Here is a 16,368-nt window from a genome sequence, read left to right on the forward strand (position 1 = left end):
AGGAAATGCCTACAAAATGTACATATTGCGCGACGTAAATGTTTCTTGCTCAGAAGGGCTTGAGCCGAGGTCGCCAGCCACACAGCCACATGACCTTCGAAATGGCATTCGACAGAAAAGACTTGGATCTATATTCGAATTTCCAATCTATTGTAGGCTCGAGCAACCGTTATTTCCGTTGCGTCTGTTGTGTATTTTACATGATGCCAAGTCAATCCACGTAGTCCATGCTGGCATACCCTCGGGCATCTGCGACTCGCGTCTTTCACACTATGCGTGGCCGTAACCTTTCATTTTCCAAGTTATATCTGTTCGTATCAAGCATCGGGTCTATTAAGCAGGAGGAACGGGAGCGGGAGCGCCCGTGGCAGTGCCGGCGGCAGAACGATCGGGAGGCGGCATAAATAGAGGCATATATGTGACAGCGAGGGCCATGACTACAGTGGTTTATCAGCAACAAACATTCAAAAAGCGCGAGTCGGGGGGGTTCATTCGGCTTACCGGAAAGACCGACGTTGAAGTAGCCGGGTGTGCCGTTCTTCTTGGTCTCGGCGCTCTCGCCGAGCCAGTTCTGGATGGAAAAGACAACACCAGCCCTGCAGTTCACCCAGTCAGCGCAGATCTCGCAACCCATCTTCCGCTTCCGTGAACATTCCGAAGATTCATCGTAGCCAAGCCCAAACTGGGTCGCATGTCGAGCTCACGCGGAAAAGGGAAAAACCGTACCAGCCAACAAACTTGTTCCTCGTAAACATGGCGGCCATGGGCATCGTCGACGACAGCGTCGAGCTGAATTCGGGGTTATCGCCCTTGGAAATGGGCTCCTGGTACGGAACGACTGCCAATGCGCGTTGATCTGTTATTAGCGAAACCAAAACCATTTCCTCCGGCCAACGGGTGCGTTGATTCGCGAGCAGCTCCAGTCTCAGCGGAGCAGTTGCTGGCACTGGCGCAGCAAGGCGCATCGCGAACCTGCTGGGAGTGAATGGTATGTCGACATACCTAGTTCCGCACGACGCATATCCTTGTTGTTTGGCGCCATTGTCAATCGAGATTGAAGTTGACGACTTGATTGATGGGGAGGGAAGCGTGCAACGAATGGCCAACTTTGGGGTTGCGCAAGCTTTCAGCATGTGGACAGAAGCGGCCTAGCGCAGCGCAGCCCACTTCAACAAGCGCACTCGAGTGAGAGAGGAAGAAATGTAAATGGAGTCGGAGATTTATTTGATTTTGGCTAAAGAAAAAATTACATGATATTCGCTTCGTAACATGGTGTAAAAATCGTCAATATTTATACATGTACTTTTTCGTCTGTTTGGTTTAGTCCACTCGCACAATAACCTTGTAGCCCAGCGCACCAGCCTCGCGAATCGCGCACGCAAGACAGCCTCGCTTGCGACGGCTGATAATAGCATTCCAGCCCTGCTCGGAGCAGAGGCTGCGGACTAAAATCTCCATGTCCGATCCCGATTGCCGCTTATGCGACTCGTAGTGCATGTTGGCGGCAAAGGAGAAGCCCTGCTTGCGGTCGGCCTGGGGCGAGGTCGACGGCGAAGCAAGGCGCTCGAGCACCGGCGACTGCGGCAGCTCGACAATCTGAGTCATGCAGTCAATGACGAGAACGGTGTTGCCAGGGGCCTTGTTTTCGGGATAGCCGACGCCCAGGAGATCGGACAGCGGCTGGTGCTTCTTTTGAATCACCTCGGATATGTGCACGACTTTGTAGTTGAAAAACTTGTGCAAGGGATGGCCTAAAGATGTGTTAGATAAGGAGCTCTGCAGAAGGAATAGCAGCGTACCCATGCGATGTAGAGCACGCGATGCGTTGCCGAGTGATGCCTCTCCAGACACGTCGATTTCGCGAATAGTCGGGCTGGACGGCGACTTGACGAATCGTACACCACGCGGTGGCGAACATGGGTGAGCATTGACAAAATTTACATCGTAAAGTAGAGAGATTATATGTTGTCTGTCAGGAATTCCGTCAATGCCAACACGAAAAATAAGTGAAGCGGGTCGAGAAAAGAGATCCGGAGCCGGCGCAGATTCATGCCGAGGAGTGGCCATAATCTCAGGCAGTGGTGTGGGATGAAGCGATAAAGCGGACGGGGAGAGCTCCAAAGATGCAAAGTCGACGAATACATTGGGTGGAGGGGATTGATATCGGTTTTCCCAGGGCATAGTAAAGTCGGCCGGCGATGCTGATTCCTCTTCTCCGTCGCCAGCAATGGAAGAATCACGCTCGAGACGTCGTTTTGCCCATATTCTCGACTTTTTGCCCAAGTTTGCAACATCCTCTGTTCAACGTTAGCCAGCAATCGCACAATCAGACGTTGATGGTCTCACCGGCCACATCCTTGACGTCAATATTAAGCCAACCTTCTTCTACGCCCATGGGTACAATGTTCGTTGAGATCCAGCCCATACACTCAGCAGAGCCACTTCCAGCTGCAAGCACTCGGCCGACGATGCACGATGTGCTCCAGAAACTCATACCAGAGTAGACAAACCCGCCACAAAGATTGGCAAAGGAGCCAAGCTTGCTCATGGCAACGTCATCATTCTCGAGCAGTGTTGCCATGAGAAAGTGCGACAGTCCATCGCCTGGCAGCATGAGTCCAAAAATGTATGACTTGGACATCCACCCAGATGGGTGCAAGGCGGCCGCGAGTCGTCTGCGTCGGGCTCTGGCTCGTTCTTTGTGGTTGCCTCGCTGGCAAGTAACATCCCACGTACCGAAATAGTCGTCGTTGGAGTGATCTTTGGATTTGGAGTCGTAGCCGCAATCGCACATGGAGGTGTCGGGTTTCTTCTTCACGGCCTCTCGCATGTGAGTAGTAATGCGCGCTTCATAGTCTTCGATACCAGGCCATCTCAGCTTTTTGGCAAAGTGAATAAGACCGTCGACTTGGCGCTGTCCGTTTCTACCTTTGATAATATAGCGCCGCGCTGGAAATGCTGGCGTCATGTGATGATGGTTGTGGTGATGGTTGAAGGGCATATGGCTCGCAATGACGGCCAACCAGCTGGCACTTTTGGCCATTATGCTCTTGACAAGAGTAGCGTCGTGATCATTCGAAAGTTCTTCCTTGGTAGCCTCCTTTTGAGGAGATTCTCCGTCTGCGACAATGTCAATGTTATCGAGCCAGCTGCGCGCAAGCAGCAGTGACCATTTCACGGTCGAGTTGGCGGCGCGCTCGAACTGGACGACGTCAATAGGTCGAAAAGCTCCAGCACCATACTCCTCGCCCTGAGTGACGGCATCAAGCCGAATAAGAAGCTCTGTGGCCATGAGAATTTGCAAGAGAAGCCAATATTTCTCCTCGGCCATTTCGTCGGAGCATTCCGTATTGTGTATGCTAGAATCCCCATCCAGACGGTCACCGTGGGGCTCTCCCCAAAGGATCTGACCAAGACGGATGCGCCACTCAACATGCGACAAGTCAATCCAGACATTGGCCGTGGCAAGACACTTGAGAATGGCGACAATCTGGTTGGTCAAGCCGTGGACGTCCTTTTTGTCGAGGGCTATGTAGCGGGGGCGCATAAAGTTACCAAACAAGTCGTTGTAGGACTCGGAGGACTGGCGTTTCCTAAGGTCGTTATTTCGGTAAATGTTGCCATTGCGCTGGAGGCGGCCCAATATTTCGGACTCTGGGATGCGGTGCAGCCAACCCTCGTTGCCAAGCATGTGCTCGCGTGCGTCGACAATGGCGCGGGCCTTTTTGCCAATGCTGTCAAAGCCAAACTGCTCCTCCTCGAGAGCGTCGCTGACGCCGAGCTCGAGCGCAGCCTGGTAGCCCATGGTGCCCTTTTCGAGGCCCTGCAGGCTGAGCATGTTGGGGCGCTCGCGGCAGCGGACAAAGAAGTGCGCGCGGCTCCGGCGCTCAGCCTGCTGCTTCTCGGCGGCGGCATCATGGTTGCGGTCGCGGGTAAGATGCGGATGGGCGGTGACGCCGCTCCAAGCCTTGGCCTCGATCTGGCAGTGGTCAGTCAGATCACGGATCTGCAGGTCCTCGTCAAAGGGGAATGCGACGGAGGGATTGGGGACGGAGATGAAGGGCCCCTCATTACGGGCAAAGTACTGGGGCGCGCCGGAAAAGAGCTTTTCAATGTCGTCCTGGCTCAGCGTGGCCATGATCTCTAGATGCAGGAGGTGCAGAGGCGAGAGAATGAGGGCAATGACATCGAGGTCCGAGGCGGTCGGGATCGAAGCGGCTGGTCGGAGGAGGGTAGCAGTGACCGGTGAGGCGGCGGGGTCGTCGTCGCGAATGGACGAGGCCAGTGGAGAGCTTGGAGCTCGCTGGATGGGCCGATGACGTCGTGAGAAGCCCGTGAGAAAATGAATAGCGAGTCCAAAAAGCGAGTGCAACTTGTAGATGGAATGGGACTTTCAAGTCTCGATGCGAGAAGGGTGAGATCCAATGGTAATCAAGATGCCAAGAAGAGTACCGAGGTCTCACCTCACGCAGGTACAGCCCGTACAGGACTGTACAAGTAACAAGCCGCCTGCTGGCGTGACATGACGCCGGGAAAGGAGGCACGGCTCCGCCAAGTGCTGGGGCGGGAGATCAGCGCGCCATTGAGTTCGAGGAATGGCGCAGACCATTTCATTTTCGATACATTGGTGATGAGGCTTATGAGTATCTTTGATACATTGACTTGTTAATTGAAGGCAAAGTTCAGGACACAGGTTGAGCTGCTGTCCAGTTTGCTGTGAAGTGACAACTTACAGGGGATGGCGGCACAATTACAGCGCAATCACTCACTATAAGGTAGCTACCGGCCTCACCGGCCAACTTTGGCAGATGTGACGCCATTTTCCGGGGTCGACTCCACTGAACGGGGACCCTGAGCTCTGAATCAGCGCTCAACAGTGCTAAATCAGCTGCTAATGAATGAGCTGGCCTGGCAGCGATGGCTCCGTGGCGTGGGACAATATATTAATAGTAAATGACGCCGAACTAGTTGTTTGATATCGGGGATTGCAGTAAACGTCAAGTCCAAGGGGGTCAGAGGCCAAGTCCAAGCGGAGCCAAGAGCAGCAGAAGAATGCAGCTCAATTGCAAGTCCTTTAAAATTCAGTACTCCGTAGCCCATCTCAATTAACATGCCAGTTGATCAGCAGCCAGTCAATCATCAGCCAGTCAATCATCAGCCAGTCAGTCATCAGCCAGTCAATCATCAGCCAGTCAATCATCAGTCAGGTAATTAACGGCCAGCCAACTAAGAGCAGTGAATAATAGCATTGAATCATCAGCCGCAGCCAACTAAATGCTATTTGACTGACTCCTCATGAATAACTGCTGCTGATAGACTGGCTGCTGATTATATGGCCTAGTAATTGAGACAGGCTACTAACTTATAAATGAACACCTGTAGGGCCCCACTCGGACTTGAGGTTTATTTACTAATAAGCAAGTATCCGTACCTGCACCTAATATCGGCTTGTGAAGGTGGAACGATGCAGGTTCTTCTAGTTAGGTATTCGAACAGCCTACGTTATGACAGCATGACTTGGCTGCCGGTACGTAAGGAGTAAGTAGCACGACAACTGTTGGGCAGAATATAAGCAAAGAGAGACAAACAAAAAAAAGGGGGGGGGGAATTGGCTAGCTTTTATATTCTTTGCAGCATGCCGGAAAACTTCATCCCTTTTTGGCGGCCCAACTTGGCGATGGAGTCAAGCCCGCCACGCCCTGAAACGCAGGCGGAGACAGTCTGCGTGTCGTCCCTTGTCGCAGAGCCGCGTTGTCACAATCGCCAATACACACAACGTTCGTTTTTCAGTCATTAGTCTTGCCCTGGCTTCTCTTCCCTTTTCTCATTTTTTTCTTGACCGAATTTTCTCGCAAACAACAAAATTATCACAACCAGTCGAGGCAGAACACATTACTACTCAATCAAGCAACTCCAACAAGATGCAATTTTCACTGTCGACAGCTCTGCTCCTATGGACAGCCTCGCTAGCCAGCGCCGGCATTGTCATTACACCGATTCGCGATAATCAAATAGTCCAAAGAAATGCTGGCGATTGCTTCTATGGAGTCGTGACGCCTCAGGGCTGCGGGTAGGTTTTATCTCACAAAGCAATGTGCAGTCAGGAAAGCTAACTCGTCAAAAGTCCCAAGAGAGGTTGAATACACATACAAATAACTCCTCCAAAAAAAGAGAGGAAATTAATGAAAGTAGTCCGCGAAAAGGAGATGATTTCGCCAAAAGGGGCGCGTCTGCCGGGAGCAAGATGCGCAATACTACATTGACATATTAATACTACTAGACATACCCACATAGCAATACATTCATTCGTCACTATTTAGTTACTATTGAACAACACAACTGCAAGTTTATAGATTTGATCTTCTCCAATCTTGGCGTTATTTTTTTTAGTAATTTTCAAGCAATTGTCATTGCTGCTAGCTAAAAGAACAACCAGAGAAACAGCGCCCTCTACTTAACTACTGTCTGAAACGTCTCTAGCACCTACTCAGCTTGCAAATACTCTCTCCCGTATCAATATCGTGAAACTGGTAGAGCCGCGAAACCAGCATCGAGTTTCAGACGGCCACCCCGACTTTATGCCTTCGAAGACAAACCGACATTGGCTAATACCGCGGAATTCGTCTCCATTTTTTCTGGAAATACTCGGAAAGAAGAGACCTTGGCGATGATGTCAAATCGAACCCGCTTTTATGCGAACATCGGGACACTGACACGCGCAACGTAAAAATAACCATTCCATTCATGATAAAAAACCTGCAATACATTGGATGATTCCTAAATTAATCCGCTCAAGCAGATAGGTATCCGTATCCATTGCCAAAAGAAAAAGCAGGAAAATCATGATCCTTCGAAATACATAGGAGAAATAATAGAGAGTTAAAAAATAAAACAAAATGGCATCAACTTTCACATGCCAACAATCCAATACAATTCATAAAATTCCCGCTCAGTGGTACAGCTTGTCGAGCGGGCAGAAGAGGCCAAAAATCACATGGCCAGTCTCTATGACAGGTCAGAGATGCACTGGGCTAACTGCGCGTCGCACGCGGAAGCGTCGGCACCCTCAGCGGTGCCCGACTGGACAGCCTCCTGGCAAGCTGCGCGCTGCGCATCGCACGAGCGCTGCACGGCGTCGCCCTGGGTGGTGAAGCTATTGCCCAGCGTGGAAAAGGGGCGGTCCGGGTCGTTGGTCTGGACAACCTCGGCGGCGGCCACGCCGCCGACGGCTGCCGACTGGCTGGCACCGCCTAGGCCGCGCTGTCCAGCTTGGCCTCTTCGTCCGCCCTTTCCACCTTGAAACACCCCGTTGGCACCTGGGAACAGACTGTCGGCACCTGGGAACAGACCGTTCAGGCCGTCGTTGACTTGACCATTGTTCTGCAGACCACCTCGGCCTCCGCCTTGCTGGACGTTACCATTCTGACCGTTGCGATTCTGGCCGTTGTTGTTGTTACCACCGCCATTGTTGTTGTTACCACCGCCTTTGTTGTTACCACCGCCATTGTTGTTGTTGTTACCACCGCCGTTGTTGTTGTTGTTACCACCGCCGTTGTTGTTGTTGTTGTTGTTGTTACCGCCATTGCCGCCGCCACCGACGGTGAAGCGAACGCAGTCATCTTGAGCACCGCGCTGGGCGATGGGCATAAGGACGGGCTGATGATTGGCAGCAGAAGCCATGCTGCACAGACGGTAGTTGCCAGGAGGGAGACCGCCGGCGACCTTGGCCGAGAGTAAACCCTGACCGTTGCCGGCGTCGTTGATGCCCTTGAAAAAGACAAACTCCTGGGGGTTCAGAGGCTGCTGGGGGTTGAGACCGCGACCCGTGTCCTGGACAGTGACGTGGGTGTGGCCAATGATGAAGCCCTGCCCGTTGGTATCTTGAGGCGCCGAGTAGTAATTGCTAGTAGCGTTAGTGAAGGTGCCGGGCGCAAAGTTCGCCATTTGCACCTGGATGTCGAATTCCTGCTTGGGAGGGAGGTTGTCGCCATTCTGGGGTTGAACAAAGACACTAGAGACCATCTTTTCGACAGCGGGAATATTGCCCATGACTACACAGCATTGTCAATAAACTGCGTGGATGTAACTACACTGTGAAACTTACCTATACCGTTGCAAGATCCTTGGCGGACCTGAGCACCGTTGGTCAAGGTCTTTCCCTGGCAAAAGTTGATAAAGTTGTTGTTGGAACTGTCATCTCGTTAGTCCTGCCCGTAAAAGGTTGAAGATGTAATTACATACACCGCAGAAGCAGCTTGTTCATCGGAGCCAGGGTTGTCGCCATCGAAGAAGGAACCTTTTTGCAAAACTTTGGGGTCCAGCTGAAGATTGCCATTACCACCGTTATTGCCATTGTCGCCGCGGTTGTTGCCGTTGCCATTGTTGCCGTTGCCATTGTTGCCGTTGCCATTGTTGCCACCGTTACCACCACCGTTGTTGCCATTTTGGCCGCCCTGTCGCTGACCGCCGTTGCGGTTCTGACGACGCTCGAGGGCGGCGCGGAATGGAGAGCGGCGCATCTCAGCGGCGTCGACAACCATGGCCGCGCCCACGAGGGCTGTTAGGATGGCCTTGAGTTGCATGTTGAAGAATATTGTCGTCTAGATGAAATCGATTGTGCAAGGCTAGACAGAATTTGTTGTAGAAGCTAAAAAAGGACAAGAGCAAGCCGTAACAATTCACAATCTATGATGGTTCCAGACCGAAGATGATTGTAAACGAGAGTCGATGTTGGTGTACAAGCCGTCGGATGTGTGAAGCGAGCAAAGGAGCGAACGAACGCGGAAGACAAAAGCAGCCCAGCACGCTCAGAAAATAAGATAGTGAATACGACCAGCGGTTGAGGAGAAGAAAAAGAAGGGACGGAACAAGCGCACAGTCAAGAGAGAGAGGGGAATTATCTTTAAAACGTAAAGAGAGTCCGAGTTGAGAGGGGCGGGCAAGAGGGGAATGCCAAGGTCATGCCTTTAAGAACCCCAGCAGCAGAGAGACAACCCCAGCGGGATTCAGCGGGCAAAGGCAAAAAGATAGCCTAAAAAGGGACGAGACGGAATCTCGGCTCGCTAAATGGCAGGGTGGGATGGATTCAGGTTCCCGGGGGGGGTGGCAGCTTGCATGAGTGCAACCAGCCCGGCCCCAAACCGGCACACACGGCCAGTACCGGGAACTTGCAGAGAAGAGGCTCTTTGATCGAGCGTTCATCTCCACGGGGTCAAAACCGGCAGTGGTGGTACCGTCGGTCGAAAAAATCACCGACATCTGCCATCATTGAGCTTAAAGTTGTGCGTAGAGCGATAGGCGAGCTTGTGTGTGGCATCTCCATCCATCATCTCTACTCGGTTTGTGATGAAAATTCTCGCGTTTGGGCAAGGAGACGGCGCGAAAAAGGTAAAATATGAGATTGTCAGGATTAGGACGGTGTTTCTAAACCAGAGGAGTCGCAGCTGCAAGAGCGTGATGCCATGCAGGATCGATTCGGCAATGGCATCACCTTTGTGATTCGTCAAAAACCCCGGGGGGGGACATGTCGTTGGTGGGTGGTGGGTTGCAAGCGCCCTGTGAAAACCCCTGCAGTCCCCACTACATCGAGGTGCCAAAATCCAAAAAGAGAAAGGTTTCTGCTAGCTTTTCCAGGCGGCTGCATGCATTAAGTCGCGAGGACCGGCCGCGAGGGCGTCTGAGGTGTAGAGTTGTGTCGCAAAGGTGCGGCAGCCCCTGGTCTGACGTTGGGCGCTCCGGCCAATGGGCGCCGCGCCGGCGTTCGGGGCGGCTCCATCGGGCGCATGGCCTCTTACACAGGTGAAGCGCGCCGCGAGACGTGTGGGAGACTCCCTAATTGATAGCTACCAGACGTCTGAGGATAACTGGACTTGCCTGGATGTGAATGGTTGAATGGAAATAATTTTTCCTTTTTTTCCCCTCGTTTTTGTCATCTCGTCCTGAACACGTTCCGCCACCTTGTTCTGCGGGTTGCCTCTTGAGGGCCAGCACCAGCCCCAGCCCGCACACTAATTCGCAGCTTGTAAATCGGAACCTCGTTGTACATTGCTCGATCTCAGGCTGGCCTGGTCGGATGAACGAACCGCCACCAGCTACCTATGCAGTGTTGGCCTTGTCTGAATGAGCACAATAGTGTGTGCAAATATGCCCGTTCAACTGCACTAGTGCACGTCTCGTCTCAGGTCCGCTATGTGGGATCGAGTATCCCCTCAATTTCGCACTTTAAGAGCTGATCAGACCGGATAGCAACGCCACATGTCTGGGGAACGGAGATTTTTCGTTGGGCGTCTGTGCCGTGAGCCCGACATGGCTGTTCTGTGCCGAACATGTTGATTGTAAGACGCCTGGCTGCATGGGAAAACGGCCTCGACTTGTGCCGGTCAATTACTAGATTTGCGGATTTTCAGTTACAGTCAAGTAAGTCCAAAACGATTTCTGTCGATTTATCAAATTTTCATTCGGATAATCCGGCATGGTGCCGTCACGGACGCTCTTCTCCCCGCCAACCTTGGCAGACACTCATTGCCAAGATATTTGGCAGCACGTCGCTCTGAAACACCCATCATCTAAAATACAGGACTGCGGCTTGTACATGTAGAGATTGATGGGTGTGGCTGTGTAATTGTGTGAATACAAGGCAGTCTCCTGGTTCATTATCCAATTTGGAATGGTCTCGTCTGATAAAAACCGATTCCGATGACGCGCCTCTTGGGACGATCTGAGTACTGTATTGTAGCAAGTTGATGACAATTCTTGCTCGGGCTTTTGGCATCCGTCGTTCGGTAGATGGGGGGGTTGCATAAATGTCAGTTGGTGTCGCAAATGCTCGAAGACTATTACAGTATTCGGCCCATTAAATATTAAAACCATCAGATCTAAGAATAACAGAAATTCTATTACAGTTCAACCTGAGTTTCACTGTCTTGCTTTCGGTGTGCATTGTACTCTTCGGCAATCTTATCGAGCAGAGCCGCCATTCTATAGCCAGCCAGAGCAACTTGCTTCTCCAGGATTGGTGCGGCGTCCTCGTAGTACTGGCCGCTCAGCTCCTGGTCTTTGATGGTCTCAGGGCCTTGTGGAAGAACTTGTCTCTTTTTAGCGCGGCGGTCAAAACAGACTCGGAACCGTTGTGCGACTCACCATGCGAACAGACGAGGGCGTTGGCCTCGCGCGACCACGCCAGCGCTGTACCATTAGTATCGGCCAGATTGATGTCCTTTATCCATGACTCCTTCTCCTCAGCCCATTTGCCATGGCTAATCTCCTCGGTGAGCTGCGTCGCCCAGCGCTTCGCCAACGGGTAGGGCTTGCCGCGCAGGCCGCCCAGCCATTTTTCTAGGATGGAGCTGTCCCAGACGTGGTGCAGGTTGAGCTCACGACCACCCCATCGGACTAGGATGCCATTACCGCCACGTGCAACGTCCTCGTTGTGCAGCGGCTGGTGCAGGTCGCCGACGAAATGGACGACAAACTTGGCAGCCTGCGCGCGGCGCCACGCGGGCAGCTTGTCATCGTAGAGCTGCTCGGTGTAGTTTGTGAGTGACGAGACGACACACCCAGTCTGCTTGCAGTCGCGCTCCAAATCTACGTTGCACGAGTGCGGCGGCTGGTCGTGGGCATCGATGAAGTGAAACGTGCTGGTGAACTTGCCCCATTTTGTGTAGCGGATGGAGTCGGCCCAGCTAGCTACGGAAGCGAGATAGTCGTCGTCGGTGCGCCTGAGAAGCTCCTTGAGATAGGCTTCGGTGGAATTGGCGATGAAGTTGCTTGCAATATAGGCCGTGGTGATGTGCCCAAGACCTGGGTGCGGGTTAGTGGGAGAGCGCGCCACATGTCTTCAGCGCGGAGCGTAGTAGAGCATACTTCCCCATGCCGATACTGCAGGCAGCGCGAGGAGGCCGCACGTTACGGCAGCGTTGAGTCTCATGTTGACGCCGTTGCGCGGGGATGGGTATGGGATGGTGAGATGGTGTTGATGTCGCAACACACAGCGTTCCAACTATTTATTATCCAGGGATTCGACGAAAAAAAAAAGCGCACTTGGCCGCCTAAATAGGCCGCAGACGTGTTGTGATGATGGAACGACCACATGCGCTGCAGAGTTGACGAGCGAAGCCTACAGCCACTGCACGCGAATCGAGGCCCAAAACAACGGCCCACGTGAAACGAAAGTGTGATCACGCCGACGTCAGTGCAGAGACACTTTCGGACGGTACGGCGCCAAAAGGAAAAAGAAGAAAAAAAAAAGGTCGAATCATCTTTTGCTTCCCGGTCGTCGGTCTCAAATTCTCAAAGAAAATATGTTGGGCAGATATTGGCCATATTATCCTGTACAAGATCGGGCCATTATCTCCTTCTCTCCTGGCCTCCTGGCAGCAATTGGGTCAACAAAGTAAGGGAAATGGAGTATCGGGCGCGTCAGCAAAAGTGACCAAAGACAACTCGCAAAGCTCTCTTTCCTCATTTACCACGTCACAGTTGTGGAATTAAGCCGGTTCCATTGAACTTGTCTTGGATACGATGATGCTTTACCAGCGGCCAAGGCTCGAGGCCCGATAGAGGCAATACGCTGATGCAGCCGCCATCTGGCATAGCGCAGCGATCATGGTTTTCCACCTTAAAGGTCCAAAGAGTACTCATTAGAGATTGAAATTTGCATCTGGGAAAATCAGCATCCATGCAATGTAGCCTGGCGCAGCTTACCCCGTCCAACCACGTCTTTTGACGCACCTCTGCCTTGCTCAGCCTCAGCTGCACCTCCCTAATGCTTCACCGGATGGTGCTGCTGCAAGCGTCGCCAAACTACAGACTCAGCGCCCCGAGTGTGATGAAGCTACTAACATGTGACGATGCCGGCAAATATAGCCTTACCTCGGATCTTTCCCTCACCGAGATCCCGCCGTACGCGATTTCTTTCCCACACGTGGGGATCGGATGAAGTCACTTTCGCAGATATAGGGAGCTCTAGACTCAAGTGGCAGCAAAAGGTGGGCTATCAAAAGATTCGATTTTGCGCGGAGCAAGCGAGGCGAATGTTTGCATTATTTCTGGGTGGACACTTGCTGCATCGACAAGTCCAATGCTATCGAGCTGCAAACGGCCATCAATAGCATGTTCCGGTGATACCGCGATGCAGAACGATGCTATGTGTACATGGCTGATGTATCCCACGCCAGCGCGTCTAATGAGCAAGAAATTGCGCCTTGGAGGACGCCGTTTCAAAATAGCAGATGGTTCAGCCGCGGCTGGACGTTGCAAGAACTCATCGCACCGAAAGTGGTAGAGTTTTATTCCAAAGAGGGTACTTTCTTGGGCGACAAGCAATCTTTGGAATATATTATTCGTGACATCACGGGGATCCCGACAAAGGCGCTCCGTGGTACCCCGTTGTCCGAATTTACTGTCACCGAGCGCGAGTCGTGGGCTCGTAATCGTCAGACAAAGTATGAAGAAGATATGGCATACTCACTCCTCGCAATATTCAGCGTATTTTTGCCACTGATATACGGTGAAGGACGAGATGAGGCGAATGGCGACTTCGAGAAGAGGTTCAAAAGGCGGTAAAAGGTATGCAGAGATCACGGCAGACAGGTAGAGAAGTTGACCATTTCAGGCCCGCCAAACAACGACTTTGCCATCACCTTTAGTCTTTCAGAGGCACCAGAGATACAAAATTTTGTCGCAAGAAAAGAGGAACTGGCGGAGATGCGCAGAACACTTATCTCGGATGGCAGCCGTCGTGTCGTGGTCCTCCATGGCCTTGGCGGCATTGGCAAGACTCAGCTCGCCGTGGCATATTTAAAGCGATACCGAGACGAATACTCGGCCATATTCTGGCTGAATATGAAGGACGAGACTTCCATCAGACAGAGCTTCGTCAATGTTACGAAGCAGATACAGCAACAAGGTGCTGATGCGCATCTGTTCAGTGAGCTCGGCGCGGATGATGACCCGAACAAGGCTGTGGAGGCTGCAAAGTTGTGGTTAAGCTTACCATGAAACACAAGATGGCTCCTTGTCTACGATAATTACGATGCAGCCAAGCTGAGTGAGGCAAAGAGCGGCGAGGGAATCGATATCTGCAATTTCCTACCAACGGCTTATCAGGGTGCCCGTCATTTTCACGGCACGGTTGTCGCTCATCGACATGGGCCATGTAGTTCGCGTAAAGAAACTAGAGTCCATGGCAGATAGTTTAGAAATTCTTGCTTCGACATCTGGACGAGCTAATTTACAGAAAGGTAAAGTTTTCCGAGACTGACCTGAGAGCTCCGCTCACAACTGACAGATCCGGACGCCAAGAGGCTTCTTCAGGAGCTTGACGGACTACCATTGGCCCTTGCCACAGCTGGTGCATTCCCTGGCTGTTCGAGGCTGCGAACGTACTTATGGACCAAACCATGTGAATACTTTCACCTTCCTTGCTAGACTCGGCATAACCTTCAGTCTACAATGCAGAATGAAAGAGGCCGAGGATACTCTGCTGCGGGCACTTTGCGGGCAAAACAAGTTACTTGATACCGAGCATCCGTTCCTAGTCGTCACACTTAATGGCTTAGCTTTTTTGTATTCAATACAAGGCCGGCTTGAAGAGGCAAAAGCCATGTATCACAGGGTGATACAAATACAGGAAAGACATTGGGGGTCAGTTGTTTCGAAAGGACTCTGCAGCCTCAAAACGATAGCATTGATGAACTCTGATCAACACAACACGGAGAAGACTGAGCAGTTTCTCTGGGATATTCTGAAAATATCTGGCCAGAACAATAGAGATTATTTATCGACTCAGGGGGCGCTTAGTTGCCTTGGAGAGCTTGATATGCTCCAAGGGAAGCTGCCGGAAGCGGAAAACATATTGTTGAAAGCACTTGGTGAACCGAAGAGGCTGCTTGGAGTGAAACGTCTAGATTCCCTCTATACAATGACAGGTTTAGCGGACCTGTATCTATCTCAAGAAAAGCTACAAGAAGCTGAAGCTCTGTGTCTCAAGGTAGTCCGAGGATATGAAGAAACTCTGGGCAGAGATATCATAACGACGGCATTTGCGCTCTTCCAACTGGGAAGTGTATATCTCGCCCAGAGGCGATTTGAGGAGGCCAAGAAGATCTACCTCGAGATCTTGAAGAAGCCGATGAGAAAACCCGGGCTGGAACCCCATCTTGCAATGTTTGCCGCGCTGGATCTGGGCTGGTTGTACCACATTCGGGGCCGGTTTCGCGGAGCCGAGTCCATGTTTCGGCGGGCCCTCGGTGGCTTTGAAGTATGGCTCGGACCGAACCACAAGCAAACGCTGGTGCTGGTGTCGAGGCTGGGCCATTTGTGCATGGAGCAGGATCGGGCGGACAAGGCCGAGCCGCTGTTGGCACGCGCGCTCCACGGTTATGAGGAAACGATTGGGCCGGCGGGCTTTGCGCAGTCCCGGGAAGCGCTCGAGGCCGTGGCGGATATGGGCATGCTACGACTGAGCCAGGACCAGCAGCGCGAGGCACGCGGGTACCTTCGGCGTGCGCACGACGGCTACATGTCGCTTCTCGGGCCGGATCATGCAAGAACACGTCAACCACAAACGGTGCTGCGCGAGTTGGAATGGCTGTCTGTCTTTGATTAACGGCGGGAAATTTGATAATGAGGGTTGGCGGCTGTGGCAGGTGCCAGCCCTGCCACTCTGCACATTCATCACCAAACCCAAGTGCAGCACTTTCCTCTGTTCGGAAAAAATGACGGCGTGTGGATCTCCAAATAGCAGGGTGTATTGCACAAACACGATAGCGGCCGACCAGGCGGGGGCCAATTGTGCGGTGAAGGCTGGTGATGCAGGCCTACCCCCAAAGGGTGCCAAAATTGCAACTTGTGCTTGTTGAAACAATGCCAGGCATTACCCCGCGTGTCGCAGATGTGCAGCTGCAGATGCGAGATGGCATATGACGTACCCATCCTGTGGCTTTGTACGGTGTCTTGTCAGTGGACAGAGACTGATTGTGGCGTATCTCGTGGAGAGCTGAAAGTTTATTCCGACACTTGAATAAAAATTTTTAATATTCAGTTCAGAGGCTTTTGAACAAGTCTATTTTTCGCTTTTTCTGCCAAATTGCATTTTTTTTAAACTTTCTGCTTCCTTCTTTATCTTGTCAAAATACCTGTACTCTCAAGCCTCCCCGAAGCCGGCAGCTCAAGTGACAACCAACCCGCTGAATCATACCTCAGCAGCCAATGAGAGCATCGCCTTTTACCAATCTGCCCCACGCCGCGATAAGGACTCTCTCGGGAAATCCGTACGTATGACTATCTACAGGACCGCGGCGCCAAACCTGACCTCGTGAGCCCCAACCATCTGACCGCCCAGCAATTGATCGTCGTTTTTACAAAACC

General features: G+C 52.1%; 5 protein-coding genes across 5 annotated transcripts; 1 reads left to right on the plus strand and 4 right to left on the minus strand.

Annotated features, from left to right (window-relative positions):
- Positions 1–333: 333 nt before the first annotated feature.
- Positions 334–1,042, minus strand: BBA_06774 (uncharacterized protein; the record flags this gene model as incomplete). Its single annotated transcript, XM_008601871.1, has 4 exons — positions 334–437; positions 502–596; positions 727–838; positions 1,003–1,042. 4 exons carry the CDS (start codon positions 1,040–1,042, stop codon positions 334–336), a joined length of 351 nt encoding a protein of 116 aa, XP_008600093.1.
- Positions 1,043–1,320: 278 nt separating this feature from the next.
- On the minus strand, positions 1,321–4,614 carry BBA_06775 (TPR Domain containing protein; the record flags this gene model as incomplete). Its single annotated transcript, XM_008601872.1, has 4 exons — positions 1,321–1,751; positions 1,800–2,297; positions 2,347–4,303; positions 4,486–4,614. 4 exons carry the CDS (start codon positions 4,612–4,614, stop codon positions 1,321–1,323), a joined length of 3,015 nt encoding a protein of 1,004 aa, XP_008600094.1.
- A 2,391-nt stretch (positions 4,615–7,005) lies between these two features.
- Positions 7,006–8,582, minus strand: BBA_06776 (uncharacterized protein; the record flags this gene model as incomplete). Its single annotated transcript, XM_008601873.1, has 3 exons — positions 7,006–8,051; positions 8,105–8,190; positions 8,242–8,582. 3 exons carry the CDS (start codon positions 8,580–8,582, stop codon positions 7,006–7,008), a joined length of 1,473 nt encoding a protein of 490 aa, XP_008600095.1.
- A 2,313-nt stretch (positions 8,583–10,895) lies between these two features.
- On the minus strand, positions 10,896–11,926 carry BBA_06777 (nuclease S1; the record flags this gene model as incomplete). Its single annotated transcript, XM_008601874.1, has 3 exons — positions 10,896–11,083; positions 11,140–11,799; positions 11,863–11,926. 3 exons carry the CDS (start codon positions 11,924–11,926, stop codon positions 10,896–10,898), a joined length of 912 nt encoding a protein of 303 aa, XP_008600096.1.
- A 1,226-nt stretch (positions 11,927–13,152) lies between these two features.
- BBA_06778 (TPR repeat protein) lies at positions 13,153–15,607 on the plus strand (the record flags this gene model as incomplete). The annotated part of the gene is made up of 5 exons (XM_008601875.1): positions 13,153–13,559; positions 13,647–13,982; positions 14,107–14,240; positions 14,288–14,381; positions 14,428–15,607. 5 exons carry the CDS (start codon positions 13,153–13,155, stop codon positions 15,605–15,607), a joined length of 2,151 nt encoding a protein of 716 aa, XP_008600097.1.
- Between the last annotated feature and the right edge of the window lie 761 nt (positions 15,608–16,368).

This window comes from Beauveria bassiana, assembly GCF_000280675.1.
Source record: "Beauveria bassiana ARSEF 2860 unplaced genomic scaffold BBA_S00020, whole genome shotgun sequence".
Taxonomy (NCBI): domain Eukaryota; kingdom Fungi; phylum Ascomycota; class Sordariomycetes; order Hypocreales; family Cordycipitaceae; genus Beauveria; species Beauveria bassiana.